At 36.4% G+C, this 18,333-nt stretch overlaps 1 protein-coding gene across 2 annotated transcripts in view; it reads right to left on the bottom strand.

Moving 5' to 3' along the window:
- Mycbp2 (MYC binding protein 2, E3 ubiquitin protein ligase) overlaps window positions 1-18,333 on the bottom strand; it is a 236,244-nt gene that overhangs the window by 198,925 nt on the left and 18,986 nt on the right. For both annotated transcript variants that reach the window (XM_013009100.1, XM_013009110.1), the window contains exon 2: window positions 2,553-2,628. In XM_013009100.1, coding sequence (XP_012864554.1) covers window positions 2,553-2,628 — 76 coding nt within the window. The remainder of the gene's footprint in view (window positions 1-2,552; window positions 2,629-18,333) is intronic.

The following is an 18,333-nucleotide window of genomic DNA, read 5'->3' as shown; positions in this document are numbered from 1 at the left end:
TTCATTCATAGACAGATGACTAGAGAGGTAGGAAGGAAATAACTTTCAGTACTAAGGGCACTAGATTAGAGCTGAATTGAAGGAGACAAAGTACCTTGACTCCCTATCTCTCCCTGGGTATCATATACACTTCAGAATAATTATCCAAAAAAAAACTTTAAACAAACTTAAATTAACTTAAAAAGATTTTCAAAATTCCTATACTCTGACTTTGCATATAATACCAAAAGTAGAAGAGGAGCAGAATTCCATTGTATATGTGTACCACATTTTCTTGATCCACTCATCTACTGAGAGGCATCTGGGTTGGTACCATATCTTAGCTATGGTGAATAATGCTACAATAAACATAGTTGTGCTAGTAGCTTTAGTATGATCTTGTTTGTGATCATTTGGGTAAATGCCCAAAAGTGGGATTGCTGGGTCATAGGGGAGTGTAGTCTTCTGAGGAAACTCCATACTGCTTTCCAGAGTGGCTGAACAAGTTTACACTCCCATCAACAATGCAGTAGGGTTCCCTTTTGGCCGCCTCCCCTCCAGCATCTGTTATTTTAGATTTCTTTATTAAAGCCATTCTAATTTGGGTGAGGGGGATAACAACAAAGAAGGGAAGGGGTAATAATGTTTGACAATGTACTCATTGCCTTACTCATGTAAGTGTAATCCCTCTGTACAACATCCTAACAATAAAATAAATTTTTTTAAAAAATGTCAGTAGTGAGGGGGGATTGGGAGGGGACAAACTGGAAGACAATGGAGGGAGGAGTGACACCACTAAAAAGAAATATTCATTACTTGACATATAACTGTAACCAATCTGCATATCACCTTTACTATAAAAACAGATAAATATAAAAAAGGAGGGGTAGAAATTGGGGACCTGAATGGCAACGTATTTGCTAGAAGTGTTTTGGATAATAAGGAAGCGCTCTACTTCCTCTTCTATTTCAAAAGCACAAATAAGAAGAGGATATAGTGAACACCTATTATTTTCTACCTTCCCAAAAATACTTTCTTTGGCATAGGTACCCCTCCTCCACTCTATGTAGCCTACTTATCACTGGGTAACAAACATAACTTAGTCTAACCAAAGTTACTCAACTCACTAGCTGATGTGGACGGCACAAGATAAAGAAACAGATTAGACTTTTTTTTTTTTGGTCGATTGTGGGTCTTGAATTCTGGGCCTGGGCGCTGTCCCTGTACTCTTCAGCTCAAGGTGAGTGTTCTACCACTTGAGCCACAGTGCCATTTCCAATTTTCTAGTGGTTTATTGGAGATGACAGTCTCACAGACTTTTCTGCCCAGGCTGGCTTTGAACCATGATCCTCAGATCTCAGCCTCCTGAGTAGCTAGAATTACAAGCATGAGCCACTGGCACCCGGCTAGACATTTTTTAATACCTGCATCTATCTATTTCAATGGTAAGTCACCAAATAGACTCCATCCTTGTCTCATTCTTATTTAATTTTACTTTGTGTTTACTACTTTGAAGTAACTTTCACTGAGGTACAATAGCAAGAACACTATTAGCAAACAATATAGACACTCTGCTAAGTTTCTGTTTCTCTAACCCAAAGTGAAGCTGCTCAGAAACCAGAGTTAAAACTCTTCTCCCTTTGTCTAGGTTCTTGGTAATGCTGCTTAACAAAAAGGATTCTTTTCTAGAAAGTGAACCCTGGTTACTATAAATGTTTAATTAAAATTACATGGACTTTATAGACAAAATTTCTATGTTAGATTGAAAAAAAGATTCTTAATGCCTAAAGCATTTGCAATTCAAATATTCTATATAGTTTTTCTTTTGTATAGCTACAAAAAGTCAACAATACCTCAGAACAAGCAGGGCTCTACTATCACACAGCTATGACTAAAACCTCACTATTCGTGTCATCCCAGCTACATAGGAGATTGAGGTCATGAAGACCATGGCTCCAGGACAGCCCAAGGCAAAAAGTTCACAAAACTCCATCTCAACAGAATTGCCATGGTGGCTAGAGGCTGTTATCCCAGCTACAATGGGAAGTGCGAAATAAATTGACCAGTACACTTGTAAAAAGCAAGAACCTATCTCAAAACAAGCAGCGCAAAAACTGGGCCGGAGGTTTGGCTCAGTGGTAGAGCACCAGCCTAACAAGTGTGAGGCCCTGAGTTCAAACTTCTGCATCATTCTTTAAAAAGCTCAGGACAATACAGAATATCCTTAATTCATTAAGAAAGCCACATAAAAAAACCCAAATCCCAATCCCAATTCACAAACTAATTTCACTGTTTTTAGAACATGTAGTCAGAGTAGAAAAAGAAAAAGTAATGGATATATTCCCCCAAAGGAAAGAACAAAGATAAAGAAATAATTTTCAACACCCAACTATCAACTTCTAGGATACTATTCAAGAAGCATCCCAAATTAAAGATTAAACTAAAAACAGGATCAGACAATAATAAACTTTTAAAAATACACTTCTATACACAGAAACAGAATGGTTTCATGATATCCATTAGCAAATTCCTAGGTGAAAATATTCTTTTCTGTAAATTACCAATAGTTTTACCTTGCTTCTTGTCTTCACTTTTGATTTACTCTTCTGTTTTCTTTTCAACTTTTTCTTATTTAAAATTTTCTTATTCCTAAAATTTTTTAAATGGAAAAAATTAAGAATGTCCATATTAGTAGATACAAAGCTACTAAAAATAAATATTTCCAAAACAAAAGTATTTCTCTTACAAAGTTATGAAAACAATATACTCTCTCTATATATATGCATGTAAGATACAAATAAAGGAAACCTATTTAAGAAGATACTATGAGACAGCTAGAAAATATGTATTAAATAATAATTATTAAAATTTGAATTCTAAAGAATTCCTATAAAAGTAAAACAAAAGTATTAAATTTAAAAAAGTTAAACACTACTCAACAATGGGAGCCACTTAATAAATACTAATCAGGTTTCCTTCAGAGGGAGACTTATTTTACTATAAGGAAAGATTACAATAAGGAAAATCTTGAATTCATACATCTTAAGTATTCAGCAACTAGGTTTATAGTACTTTAGCGTCCTAAGTCTAAATTATTCTAAAAGAGAATCCTCTGAATAACTTCAAAAGATATTATACAGGGCTGGGAAGGTGGCTCAGTGGTAGAGTGTTTGTCTTGCATGCATGAGGGTTCAATTCCTCAGCACCACATAAGCAGAAAAGGCCAGGTGTGGCACTGTGGCTCAAGAGCACTAGCCTTGAGCTGAAGGGCTGAGGGACAGCACCCAGGCCCAGAGTTCAAGCCCCACGACCAACCAAAAAAAAAAAGAATATTATACATATTATTTTTATATACAAAATATTATATACACATATACATATAGTATGTGTATGTATATATTATTCCCATACTATATAGTTTATATATTTATATACATAATGAACAAATATATTTATATAATATATACAGCATATTAATAATATATACAATGTTATATTATGCAATATTACATATGTACAATACATTGTTATATACTGTATATTATACTGTACTTAGGTATATCTAGTATATATACAATATATTACTGTACCATATATACTTATCAAGAACAAAACATATATAAGTACATATACACACAGAATAAGAATTATAATGGAAGAAACAAGTGGCAAGGCAAACATTTTATCTTCATTTCACTTGAACAGAAAATCTAAGTTTCATGGTCTAGCAAGATGACGCTATTGCTTTAATAAAGATTAAATCAGAGATGGAGGAGGAGGAAGAAATAATGATAATCATGATGATAGAGGAGAAAACTAGAAAGATGACAAGGGCAGCAACAATGGTGATGATTCTAGCCACTAAGGAAGTCTTTAAGAAGCAGTAACTAATTTGGTACAAACAGTAACAAGAAAAGTTTCAAATCTGGGAATTTGGAAGCAGGAAAGCTATTCCCAAAAATAGGGAAACAAGCAGAAGAATCCATTTGCAAAGTAGAAAAACAGGTTCTATGTTAAAAAAAAAAAGAGTTCAAAATATTAAAATGTCAGTAAGACAGACATGATCAACCTTCATAAAAAGATTTTGTCCTTGATTAATCCTTAGGCTTCCCTCCTCAAATCACGATCAACACAAAATCTTAGCTATTTATCTCCCGAACAGTTCTGAATTCTGTTCACAGTATCTCTACTGCAGCTGCACTAGTAAGTTACATTCATGTCTTGCTTGGACTACTGCCAAGGCTTCTTAACTGGCTTCTACTCATCTACATTACTTCCACTGCCATCTATTCTTCACACAAGAATCCAGACCACTTTCTGAAAACACCAGGTCAGTTTTTAAAAACAGTATCTTCTGAATTCTCCTAAAGTCTAAACACCATGATATAGTTGATTTAAAAGATCCTCACACCTGTAATCCTAGCTATTCAGGAGGATGAGATCTAAGGATGGCAGTTTGAAGCCAGCCAGGAAAGAAAGTCTGTGAGACTCTTATAGCCACTGAAATCCTCCCACCGCCCCCCCACCCCCCCCTCCCAAAAAAAGCCCAGCTCTACGCTGGGGTTGAAGTGGTAGAGCCCTAGCCTTGAGCAAAGGAAGCTCAGGGACAGCACCAGGCCCTGAGTTCAAGCCAACACATATACACACATACCCCTAAAAAAAAAAATCATCTTCCAATGTGTGACACATCAACCCACCTCTTCTGCTGCTATCTAGGTTCTCACTACCTGGCTCATTGCCCTTGAGCCACAAGGGCATAATCCTTTAGTAGTCTGAGCTCTTAGTGGCTTTAATAAAGCTTCCCCTCTGCCATAAATGCTCTCCATCTTCTCCTATTACCTGCTGTTTATCATTCTCTCCTATTACCTACTGTTTATCCCAATCACTTCTTCAAGAAAGCCACCCAGCCTCCAAGACTGGGGAAAATGTTCTCAATGCATACTCTCAATTCACTTATACTTTTGTCTCATAATTTGCTTAATCCTCTTTGTTTCATACCCTATAGATGCAAAGGAGAAATATAATAGGAATCATGTATCTACAAGATATCCCCCCAGGATAGGATGAAGCAAAAGTAAAGAAAAAGTGGTGTTAAACCTGAATAAATAAACCTGTTTAGACAATCCATTTAACATAAGCATCAATGTGGCAATTACTTCACTATAATTATTACAAAAAATAGACTCCACCAGTTCTTGAATATAGGCCATCATAAGAACCAGCTTTCCCCAAATTATTAGTTTCACTGTGTTTTGTTGATTTGGTCTGTTTTTTGTTGTTGTTGTCGGTCGTCGGTCGTAGGGCTTGAACTCTGGGTTTGGGCTCTCTCCCTCAGCTCTTCAGCTCAAGGCGAGCACTCTACCACAGCGCCACAGCGCCACTTCCGGTTTTCTAGTGGTTTATTGGAGATGGGAGTCTCATGGACTTTGCTGCCCGGGCTAGCTTTGAAACATGATCCTCAGATCTCAGCCTCCTGAATAGCTAGGATAACAGGCGTGAGCCATAGGCGCCGGCTGTTTTGGTCTCTTTAAGGGGTAGAGAGTTACCAAAAAGAGCCACTAATAGTTGGGGAAATCATATGATGAAAACTTGGAATGAACATTAGAAAATGAAAATATTATTTGCTAGTATTATAATATCTATTTGACTATATTTCAAAGCTAATAAATTTTTCATGATCTGAGAAGGAATAGATATAGAACTCTAGAAACCAGTCTTACACAATAACAATTCACCTTGGTATTTCTGATGATTTAGGACTTTAAATTCTAAATCAATAAAGGCTTAATGAAGAATGCTTGGAAGTGGTCCTGCAAGACTTTTAGTCTTCTCACAAAAAGAACCTTCATACCCATGAGATTGAAAGAAATATAGTTTAAAAAGAAAGGTAAAATGCTATTAAAATGGTCATTTTTTTCATAAATGTTTTGTGCCAGTTCTGGGACTTGAACTCAGGGCCTGGGCACTGTCCTTGATCTTTTGTGCTCAAAGCTAGTGGTTTGTTTTATGAGCCACAGTTCCATTTCTGGCTTTTGGGTGATTAACTAGAGATAAGAGTCTCATGGATTTTCCTGTCTGGGGTGGCTTAGAACCATGATCCTTAGTTCTCAGCCTCTCAAGTAGCAAGGAGTACTGGCATCAGCCACCAGCCACCAGCCACCAGCACTGAGCTTAAAAGGCCTAAAATCATAGCTGTAATCATAGCTACACATGAGGCTGAGATCTGAGGATCATAGTTCAAAGCCAGTCCTAACAGTTAAGTCTGTGAGACTTTTTTCTCCAATTAACCACCAAAATGCCAAAAGTGGAACTGTGGGTAAAGTAGTACAATGCTAGCCTTGAGAGAGACAGAGAAAGTGCTCCAGAGCAGCACCCATGCCCTTAGTTCAAGCCCAGGACAGCACCAAAAACAAAAAACAAAAAAGAAAAATGTTCTCAATAGTCAACACTACTTAGGAAAAAAAATATTGTATTCCTTTAATATGACGTATATTATTAAAAAATTCTCTATGGGCTCATTACTAAGTCTGTTTTATAGCAAAACAAAAATAAAAATTTAACTTCAAATCTGTTTCTTCATTTGTCAATTTAACAGATGAAAAGAGATGAGATTTCTAAGGATCATTCTAACTCTAAAATGCTAGGATTTTGATAAATTCAAATATATAGAACTTGTGGGATAAAAGGTTTCAATCCTTTAGTCAATTTTACTTAGTAGTAAAAACCAAAAAACATCTAAGTCTATGGTCTTAAGCAAGATCAGGCAAAATTTTTCTAGGAAGGGATGAAAAGTAAATATTTTACTGTTTGTGACCATGTCTGTGGCAGCTACTCAACAACGTAAGCATGGAAACTGCTACAAGACAGCACATACACAGATGAGAGGCTAATACAGTAACACTTTCCAAAGATTGAAATTAGCATTTCATGTATTATGTCACTAAGTATTTCTTTTCTACTTTTAATATAGAAAGAACTAGTACACTGTTACTAACAAAAAACTTACTTATTTTCATTATTTTTTTTTTGGGGGGGGGGGGGTCCGGCCATGGGGCCTGAACTCTGGGCCTGGGCACTGTCCCTCAGCTCTTCAGCTCAAGGCTAGTGCTCTACCACTTGAGCCACAGCGCCACCTCTGGCTTTTTTCTTTTTGCTTATATGGTGCTGAGGAATCGAACCCAGGGCCTCAGGCATGCAAGGCAAGCGCTCTACCACTGAGCCACCTTCCCAGCCCTTATTTTCATTATTTTATTTACTATTTTTACTAGGTATTTATTAATTAAAAATGTAAGTATGTAAATGTAAATGTATAAAAAGCAGTTATTAGCTTATAGGGCATATAAAAATAGAAAATGAGCTGGTTTGGTACATGGGCTATTGTTTGTTGACCCTTTGGTCTGCAGTAAATTTTTATAACATATCAGAAAAGTTCATATGAGAAATGGTAGTGTACAACACTGATTAAAAACTATTCAAAATATCACTATACTTATATAAAAGCAAGACACGCTCTTTAAATTGCCTTTTGTTTTTGTATTGATAAACTCCTAATCCACTTTCTCTACATTAAGAAACTAGATATAATCAAGTCTCTGTTCCACCTTCAAAGGCCAGACTAACCAGGAGAAATGCAGAAGCAATAAGAACTAGATAAACTAAAGATCAGATGCAGAAGAGCATGTACAAAGTGAACTGAGACCCTTGTCACTTTTTTCCCACGGAAGTATTTGAAGTTTGGGGATGAATAAAAATTGAGCTTGATTTAGGCTGTGGAATTCTACTAAGGCCAACAAAAAAGGCTGGAAGTTGTGTAGATGTCTGCATGATCCAGAAAGACAGATTAGAACCTAGAAAAGCCTAGATATATGGTCATTTTTACCAATAGTCTATTTCCAAGACATGACGCGCTGAAAAAGGACAGAAATCCTGAGTCAAAAAAAATGGAAGAGTAAATTTCCCACTGTATCCTAATGTTGAGAAAAGAGAATCCCAGCAGAGAGATGGGTTCACTTAATCCTACTGGATGGAGAGAATCAACACCTTGTGTTATTTATATAACAGCAAAAAACAAACCCTTCTGAAAAATAAATCTGAAAGAAAAACTGTTTTTTCTGTATTAGTCTGGTTTTAGACCACAAAATAAACATATTAAGAGAAGCTAAATAAAATTAGGAGGAGTCACAGATAACCCGGGATATTAAAGTTAGTTCACAAAAATAAGGAAATGGGTCAGAAAGAAAGATCTTGAAACAGACACAGAGTTTAACTAAATAATAGAAAATTTCCAAATAATCATAAAAAGGGAAAAATCTATGTAATCCTAGCGACTCAGGAGGCTGAGATCTGAGGATTGCGTTTCAAAGCCAGCCGGGGCAGGAAACTCAGTGAGACTCTTATCTCCAATAAACCACTAAGAAAACTGGAAGTGGTGCTGTGGCTCAAGTGGTAGAGCCCTTGCTTTGAGCTGAAGAGCTGAGGGACAGCGCCCAGGCCCAACACTGACCAAAAAAAGGAAAAATCTATAAAAGCAAATATTAAGAAACTGAAAAATAAACACAGTAATCACCCCTATCCATGGGGTACTCCAGTGAGTGTCTGAAAACTTAAGACAATACCAGTCTACATTTCTTGACAGTCACTGTGATAATCCAGACAGCTATTAAGTAACTGAAAAGAAGGGAGAATTTACAATGTGGCTATGCTGAACAAAGAGATATTTCACTTCCCAGGCAGGATGAAGCTGGACAATGTGAGACTTCATTATGCTACTCAGAACGACGCAGATTTGATTTTTATTTATTTACTTATTTACTGCCAGTCCTGGGGCTTGAACTCAGGGCCTGGACACTGTCCCTGGGCTCCCTTTGCTCAAAGCTAGCACTTGATGACTTGAGCTACAGTACAACTTCTGGCTTTTTCTGTTTATGTGGTACTGAGGAATCGAACCCAAGGCTTCATACATGCTAGACAAGCACTCTACCACTAAGCCACATTCCCAGTCCCCAACATGGATTTTAAAAGCATGCACTGGTTACTTCTGAAATTTTCCTTGTTTTGTTTTTCCTTTTTCTTTTTCTGGTGCTAGGTATCAAACAACCAATCAAAACAACCAAAAAAAAAAAAAACCAAAATACTTTATGATGCAAAAGAGACAAAAAGGCTATAAATTTTTTATAATTCTATTCACCAACTTTTATAATTCTACTTATATGAAATGCATATATAAACAAATCAAGGAGTTGATCAGTATTTTCCAACAGCTGATACAAAGACTGCCAAAAGCTATGGAGTTTGTTTATAGAGTGACAAAAATATTCTAGTTGTCACAAAATGAATATATTTTAAAAACCACAGATCTGTATATTGTTTTGTGTTGTTTTTCTTTGGGTCCAGTTGTGGGGCCTGAACTCTGGACCTAGGCTCTGTCCCTCAGGCTCTTCACCTCAAGGCTAGCACTCTACCACCTGAGCCATGGCACCACTTCCGGCTTTTTTTTTTCTGCTTATGTGGTGCTGAGGAATCGAACCCAGGGCCTCATGCATGCAAGTCAAGCACTCTACCACTGAGCCACCTTCCCAGCCCTGATCTGTATATTTTGTGTGACTTTTATGGCATATGACCTATTTCGATTAAAAAGTATAAAAAATTGCTGAGGGCTGGTGGCTGTAATCTTAGCTACTCAAGAGACTGAGATCTGAGGATCGCAGCTCATAGCCAACCCAGGCAAGAAAGTCCCTGAGATTCTTATCTCCAATTAATGACCAGAAGACCAGAAAACCGTAAGTAGCACTGTGACTCAAAAAGAAAGAGCACAAGCCTTGAGCAGAAAAGCTCAGAGAAAACACCAGGCCCTGAGTTCAAGACTCACAACCAACCAAAAAACAGTATAAGGAAAATAGTCATTTATCTAAAAATAAAATCAGTATCCAGAAATTTTTAAAATAACAAATAAAATACAAAATTTAATCAGCATAATTCAATATAAAATAAAGAAAACAAACGAGAAGCAGAAAAATATTTTAGAACTCAAAAGAATCCCTGATAATACACTTCAGTAAACTAGAAAAAGATCTTATTTAACCTGATAAAAATTATTTTAAAATTTACTTTGAACATTAATTATATTCAGTGAAGGAAAATTAAATCCTTCTGCTAAATATGGTTTAAAAAAAAAGAGAAAAGCAAGGATTTATACCACTACATTTCTGTTTAATACTAAATTGGAGATCCGTAGGTAAAGCAAATAAAACCCATAATTGTTGAAAAATAAAAAGGGAAGCATTATATTTACAGAAAGTACAAAATAATCTACAAATCAAGAAATTATACATGAAATATCAAGTTTTTTAATACAAAATAATTTTAATTACCCAATCTATAAAACAATAAACTGAAGATTTTCTATCAAAGCCACAGTAAATTGCTAGTAATTAATGTAATGATACTATCATTGTATTCAAGCATCACTACATAAATTAGGGAGAAATAGTAATAGTTGTCTGATTACTAAGTGGGAAACTTTTATTTATTTAATCCAGACTAGTAATTACTAATAAAGAGATCTGAACAATTTAAGTTTATTTGGGGAAGATATAAACAAATCACTCCTCCTTACTTTTAAGTCATCACATGGAGAAAGAGGACTACAAATCTACCTTGGCAATACGCACAGCAGCAGATGAGAGAGAAAAAAACTGAAAAGAGAGTAGGAAAATGGAGGAAGGAGGAAGGGGACAAATCTGAAAGTTTGAGACTCTAGACCATGCCTTATGCAGAATTATACTCTAAGACACAAAACTTAGATACAACAAGGAAACAAAAACCATGAAGCATCTACAAAACAGTCTGGAGAGAACCTGTTCATCCCAGACTTTGGAGACATGTCATAAATATGAGACAAAAATATACAAATCTACAATGTGCTAGGAGTGAAAAGAGCAAAAACATAAAAGATACCCAATCAGACTTCGGATGAATTTTAAGATAGATTATAACATGACTATGCTTACTGAATTTAGGTAAATACAAGACTAGCTTTAAAATGTATATAAAGAATGGAGCCCATCTGAAAAACAAAATCAAACATTAGACAAGAAAAATATGGGCGCTGGTGACTCAGGCATACAATCTTGGCAACTAGGGAGGCTGGGATCTAAGGATCACAGTTCAAAGCCAGCCCAGGGAGTTTCTCCCATGAGACTCTTATCGCCAATTAACAACCAAAAAGTCAGAAGTAGAGTACAACACTAGCCTTGTGCAAAAAGGCTCAGAAACAGTACCCAGGTCCTGAGTTCAAGCCCCATGACTGGCACCAAATAATAAGAATAACAATAATATTAATTAATTAAATCTACAATTTTGAACAAAAAGAAAATTTTTGAAAATACATCCCTAGGGCTGGGAAGATAGCTCCGTGGTAGAGCGCTTGCCTTGCATGCCTGAGGCCCTGGGTTTGATTCCTCAGCACCATATAAGCAAAAAGAAAAAAGCTGGAAGTGGCGCTGTGGCTCAAGTGGTAGAGTGCTAGCCTTGAGCTGAAGAGCTAAGGGACAGCGCCCAGGCCCAGTTCAGGCCCCACGACCGGACCCCCCCCCCCAAAAAAAGAAAAATACAACCCTAGACCTCCTTCAAGTCAGAAAGCTCTTTTTTTTTTTCCTTCTCTCCCTCCAACAACCAGAGGAAACATAAATCAAGATAGACACTTTAACATAGGAGTAATAATAAAAAAAATTTTAGGACTTACTACATAACACATATTAAACATCTTACCATCCAGTGATAGAGACATTATTCTCATTTTGTTTTACAGATGAGAGAACTAAGGGCCAGAGAGGTTAAATTAGCTTTCCCAAAGTCACAGAGTCTGATAAAGGTCAGAGCCAGGTCATTTGTAAACTTTACTCTTAATGGAGAATAAGAATGAGGATAATTAATAAAGCCTTGGCAGACATCATTTCAAGCTGGGTGAAAGGAAAGCAAATGGAATACATTCATAACGATGTCTCCATTTTATCCGTATGTAGTTATATCATCTGCTCTGAAGTTTTTGAGTAAGGACTAGAGTGGCTGGAAAGACTGCAGATCAATATATGGCTGACAAATCAGGGAATGTAACTGGTTCTAGACCAAGATTCTGATGATATTCTTCACCCTCAGTAACTATTATTATTTAAGATTATTATAGCCAATTGAAAATAAGAATTGTAAATTATTGATGAGAAATGACGTATGCAAAGGAAAAGAGGGAAAGGGACAGGGACAAGGAAAGAAAGAAAAAAGACCCTGTAAAAATGACTGAAAAGAAAAAAAATGACTGAAAAGGAATCATCTTTAAAGGTAGAGGCACCATTAAAAAAAAAAAAAGTTTCTGAAGCCAATGTGGGCAATAGAGCAAAGTACATAGAGGTAGGGACTGTTGAACAGTAATCATCTGCAGGGAAATGTGAAAGATAAAAACTAAAGATGGCTGGGCACTGGTGGCTCACATCTGTAATGTTCACTATTCAAAAGGCTGAGATTTGAGGATCAAGGTTCAAAGCCAGCCCGGGCAGGAAAGTCCATGAGACTTTCATATCAAATTAACCACCAGAAAAGCAGAAATGTCACTGTGGCTCAAGTGGTAGAGCTCTCGTCTTGAGCTGAAGAACTCAGAGACAGTGCGAAGGCCTAGAGTTCAAGCCCCATGACACTCTGATGGGGCAATTAGAGCTTGATTCGACGGAAGAACTGACAGATGGTGCATCCACAATAAACTGAAACCTTTATTAAAGGAAAACTTCTGAATTGCCCTGAACACAGACCACGGGGACTTATTTTCAGGCAGGCAAAAAGGCAGAGATGTTTTGTCAAATGTATGTAGCTAGGACACTAAAAACATCAGCTACTGCATCTCTAATCAAAAAGATAAATTAATTCTGTCTTTTTATCCCATCTGCCATACTCCTTTCCTTTTAAACATTAAAGTACTCTCCTTCCTTCATCTAGCTTTACTATCCCACTGAAATGTGACTTCTGTAGTGCTTTGAAAAAACAGGAGTGAGTGGGTATTCATTCATTATAATCTCTTAAACCAACTCTCAAACCCACTTCAGTCGACCTATAAAGTAATATATTCATGAAGAGTCTGTGACCACACTGAAAATAATGTACCTGCAAAGACTGGAAAAATACTAGCAGTACTCTTTTCAAAATACAATCTAGAAGCTGGGAGCCAGGGCTCACGCTAATCCTAACTACTCAGCAGGCTGATATCTAAGGACCATGGTTTAAAGCCAGCTGGGACATAACATATGAGACTCTTATCTCCAATTTACCACAGAAGTGAAGCTGTGGCTCAAATGTAGAAAGCCAGCCTTGAGCAAAAATGCTAAGGGACATCACCCAAGCTCTGGGGTCAGATCAAACTTAGTACTAAAACTGTCTTATCCCTCCACCCCCCCCCACACACACACAAAATCATCATCTAGAGAAGAAGAACAGGAATTTTAGCTATAAGCCACAGACTAGGAAGTGAAATGCAATTAGGTAATACTGGAAAGCACAGGGCTGACTAAGCAAAGAAGAAACCTCAGAGAGAATACAAGGAATAAACTTAAAAAAAAACTTTCCTCAGTTCATAGTTATATTTAGGAGATTTCCATGAGGTAGGAATGTGGCTTAGTGGTAGAGTGCTTGCCTGGCATGCATGAAGCCCTGGTAGCACATCAACAAAAAAAGCTGGAAGCGACATTGTGGCTCAAGTGGTAGAGTGCTAGCCTTCGGCAAAATGAAGTTCAAGGGGGAGGGGAAGGGATGTGAAGGGTAAACAAAGGAGGAGGCTGCAAGCTTGATAAGAAATGTATGCATTATCCTGCCCATGTAATTGTAACCCCTCTGTACAGTATGTTCACAAATAAAATAAAATTAAAAATTAAAAAAAAATTAAAAAAAAATGAAGCTCAAGGGCAGTGCCTAGGCCCTGAATTCAAACTCCTGGACTGGTAAAAAAAAAAAAAAAAAAAGATTATTTCCATTTTTGAGATCTTGTCACCTATTACCCAAATAATTCCTTTTTCACTGTTCTCACACCAAAATATCTCTTAAACCCATATTTCATCTATGCTCTTTGGCTTTTCTCAGCCTATTTCACTGAAACTGCTTTACTGACACTATTTTGTTCTGTCCCTTTTTTATTTTACTCCTGAATTTACAATTCCAACAACTATCACTACAGACTTGAGGGATCAGCAAATAAAGTTATACAGGAACAAAGTCACCTTCACTTGTGCCATACTGCTTATGATTGCAACCCAACTATAAGAACAGAGCCAAATAGATACAATGCAGGCTTCATGACCCACAAAGTCTAAGGTATTTACTGCTTGTTCAAATACATATGTGCCATATATTCCATATTTGGGGAGGGGAAGGAAAAGGGCAGGAGGAAAAGAGGGAAGAGAGGAGGGAAGAGGTTTACTTGAAGACTGAAAACATAAACAAAAGCAGGTTGTAGAAAGAATCAAAACTTGGAAAAATAACCCATAGAAGTGTGAATTTTCCGTTCATTTTTCTTTGTCTAACAGAGCAACACCTGCTCCTGCATGCTGGAGAATATAAAGGAAATCTTGAAAAGAGAAAGATACAAGTCTTTCCATTTTCTAACAAATGGGGCAATGTCATTCTTTCTGATGGAGGCATAGAATTCAATTGTGTATATATACCACATTTTCTTGATCCATTCATCTATTGAGGGGCATCTGGGTTGGATTAAGTGAAGTAAGCCAGGACCAAAGAAACACAGGTCCCATGGTTTCCCTTATTTGCAATATCTAGTATATATATGAGTCAAGCAGAAAAGGTCAGAGAAGGTGATGTTAGGAAAATGAACCCTTAGATATGTATTTTAATGTTTTTTTTCTTTCATGCATGTGTTTCTAATGCATTTATAAGATTATTTCTTTGTTGCTTTGTATGTCCTTCCCCCACAGTCTAACCCCTGCTTTCACTGTATTTGATATCGGTATAATTTGTGGAGGGGAAGGGGAAAAACAAGTCGTTTAAATAAGGATACAGGTGGACCCGTTGCAACAATGAGAAGTACAAGTTGTCATGTCGAAAACAAACTTTACAACTTTGGTGGGGGGAGGGGGAGGATTAGGTGGGGGATGGGGGGGAGGCTGGGAAGGGATGGGAAGGGTAAACAAAGGAGGAGGCTACAATGCTTAATAAGAAATGTACTCACTATCTTGCCCATGTAATTGTAACCCCTCTGTACAGTATTTTCACAATAAAAATAAATAACTAAAAATAAAAAATAAAAAGACATCAATACTAAAAAAAAGAAAAGAGAAAGATACAGATATACTAATCTTGCTCATAAATCAAGAAGTCTTGGGTTTATTCTGCTGCTGTACAGCGATGAGTCACCAGCAAAGCAAAGGCTCTGGAACCAAACTTAAGATCTGTTGAACACCACCCACAGAAGGAAATATCAAATTTGCTGTCTGAACCTTAATGGGCTAACAGTCTGCTAAAAGAAATAACACAACTAATATTCTTCAAGAAATCATAATAAATCTTACAGATTATAAAACCTAAAATAAAACTGAAGAATCCAACATGTAAAATTTAAAAATTCCTAAGTAAAAAGTCATTCAATAATAAAATGGATATGACAAAAAAAGGTCTGTGAAGTAAAAATGGAACAATAAAAATTACCCATTCTAAGAGCAAAGAAAAAAGAATGACACACAAAGACACAAAGGAAACTCAACAGTTAAGAGGTCTGTAAGAAAGGTCTCAACTGACAACCTTTACTGTCATTAGACTCTTAGAAGACAGGAAGAAAGAAATTAGGGCATAAATTTTAAAGAAAATCGTAGAGCCAGTGAAAGACCCAAATTTACAGTATCAAATCATTTAGCATTCACCAAAGACGAATTTAAAGATAATAATGGCTAAATAATCAAATCAAACTTCTGAAAATAAAATCTTGAAAGCAGCTAAAAAAAATAATAATACATAGAGGGAAGAAATATATATAACCAAAAGTTTCTTGTGAGAAACCTTTAAAAAAAATGGAAGTGTGTAAGTAATGTATATACTCAGAAAGCTATATCCATCTAAAATATCCTTTAAGAATGAAAGAAAAATAAACATATTCTCAAACAAAAAGAGATTATTTCAAAAGACTGTTTTACAAGAGATGATACAGTAAGCATTAAGGTGAAAGGAGATTTTCCATCTTCAAGTGCAAAGGAAGAAACACAGAAAGAATATAAATATAGATAATGAATAATATATAGGTAAATAAAAATATTACTTTTTGTTTAAGCTGTTAACAGCACACTATATATAATAATTATAATTAAGTTTTCAAATATATGACAATTATATCACATAGTCAGTGGGTGAGATCTATATGGTTCCAAAGTTTCTCTTTTCTAAGTGAAGCAGTATACTAACAACCCTACATTGTGAAGTTAGGAATATATATATTTTTTAATCCTTAGGACATGCAAAGAAATTAATAAAAAATAGCAAATAATAATAAGAAAGAAAGAAAGAAAACGAGATGAACTAAAGCCAGGCATCAGTGGCTTATGTCTATAATCACAGCTGCACAGTTAGCTAGGATTTGCAGATCTTTGTTCAAAGCTAGTCCAGGCATACATATCCAAGAGTCTCTTATCTCCAAAAAGCTTAGCTACAGCCATGGCTCAAATGATAGAATACCAGCTGTGAACAAAAATTCCAAATGAAAGCTCAAAGCTGAGTCCAAACACCAATACTGGTGCAAAAAATAAATAAATAAAAATGTTTTAAAAGGCAAGCATAGACAGAATAGATTTTGTTTTTGAAGGTAAGAGACAAACACCCATACATCTTGCAAATAGAAGAGAAACTGTAAATATAAAAATGTAGGGAGAATTACTAAAGCTGATTCAAAACTTTGGCAAAGCAGCAAGGTATAAAATTAACCCTCAAAGGGGCTGGGAAGTTGGCTCAGTGGTAGAACGCTTGCCTTGAATGCCTGAGGCCCTGGGTTCGATTCCTCAGCACCACATAAGCAAAAAGAAAAAAAGCCTGAAGTGGCACTGTGGCTCAAGTGGTAGGGCACTAGCCTTGAGCTGAAGAGCTGAGAGACAGTGCTCAGGCCCAGAGTTCAGACCCCACAACCGGACCAAAAAAAAAAAAAAATTAACCCTCAAAAATCAATGGCTTTTCTGTATGCCAACAATAAGAAAAGTGTGGCTGAAATTAGGACAGCAACTCCATTCGTAATAGCCCCACAAAAAATAAAATACCTAGGAATTAACTTAACCAAAGAAGTGAAGGACCTCTATGATAAAAACTTTAAAAACTTGAAAAAGGAAATCAAAACAGAACTTAGAAACTGGCAAAAAACTCCCATGCTCCTGGATTGGAAAGATCAACATTGTGAAAATGGCAATAATTCCCAAGGCTATCTACAAATTCAATGCAATACCTATCAATATTCCAACCTCATTCTTCAAGGAAATATAGAAGAGGCAAAATTCATATGGAACAATAAAAGACCCCGAATAGAAAAAAGGATCCTCAAAAGAAAGAACAGTGCTGGAGGAATATCAATACCAAATTTCAAACTCCACTACAAAGCCATAGTATTCAAAACAGCTTGGTACTGGCACAAGAACAGACCTCAGGACCAATGGAATATAATTGAAAAACCCAGAAAGGAACCTACAGACCTATAGCCATCTAATTTTCGATAAGAGAGCTAAAAAAATAGAATGGAAGAAAGACAGCCTCTTTAGTAAATGGTGCTGGCAAAACTGGTTAACTACTTGTAGAAAACTAAAGCTAGATCCTTATATATCACCCTGCACCAGAATCAACTCCAAATGGATAAAAGACCTCAGAGTCAAAGCAGACACTCTGAAAACATTACAGGATGGATTAGGAGAAACCCTAGTCTCCTTGGCACAGGCTGAAACTTTCTTAATAGAGACCCAGAAGCAAAACAAATCAAAGAAAGGTTGGACAAATGGGAAATTGCAGAGCTTCTGCAAGGTAAAAGACATAGCTTGCAAGATCAACAGAAAGCCCATGGACTGGGAGAAGATCTTCACTAGCCATTCAATAGACAAGGGTCTCATATCTAAAATATACCTGGAATTTAAAAAATTAAATCCCCCCAAAACAAATCTTCAAAGAAACAACTGCCCATAAATAAGTGGGCTAAAGACTTAAAGAGAAACTTCTCTGAAGAGGAAAGAAGGATGGCCAATAGACACAAGAAGAAATGCTCAACCTCTCTAGCCATAAAAGAAATGCAAATCAAAACAACATTGAGATACCACCTCACCCCAGTTAGAATGGCTATAATCAAGA

The sequence above is a fragment of the Dipodomys ordii genome, unplaced genomic scaffold (genome assembly GCF_000151885.1).
Source record: "Dipodomys ordii isolate 6190 unplaced genomic scaffold, Dord_2.0 Scaffold1, whole genome shotgun sequence".
Taxonomy (NCBI): Eukaryota; Metazoa; Chordata; class Mammalia; order Rodentia; family Heteromyidae; genus Dipodomys; species Dipodomys ordii.
This window is presented reverse-complemented; position numbering and strand designations above follow the sequence as displayed.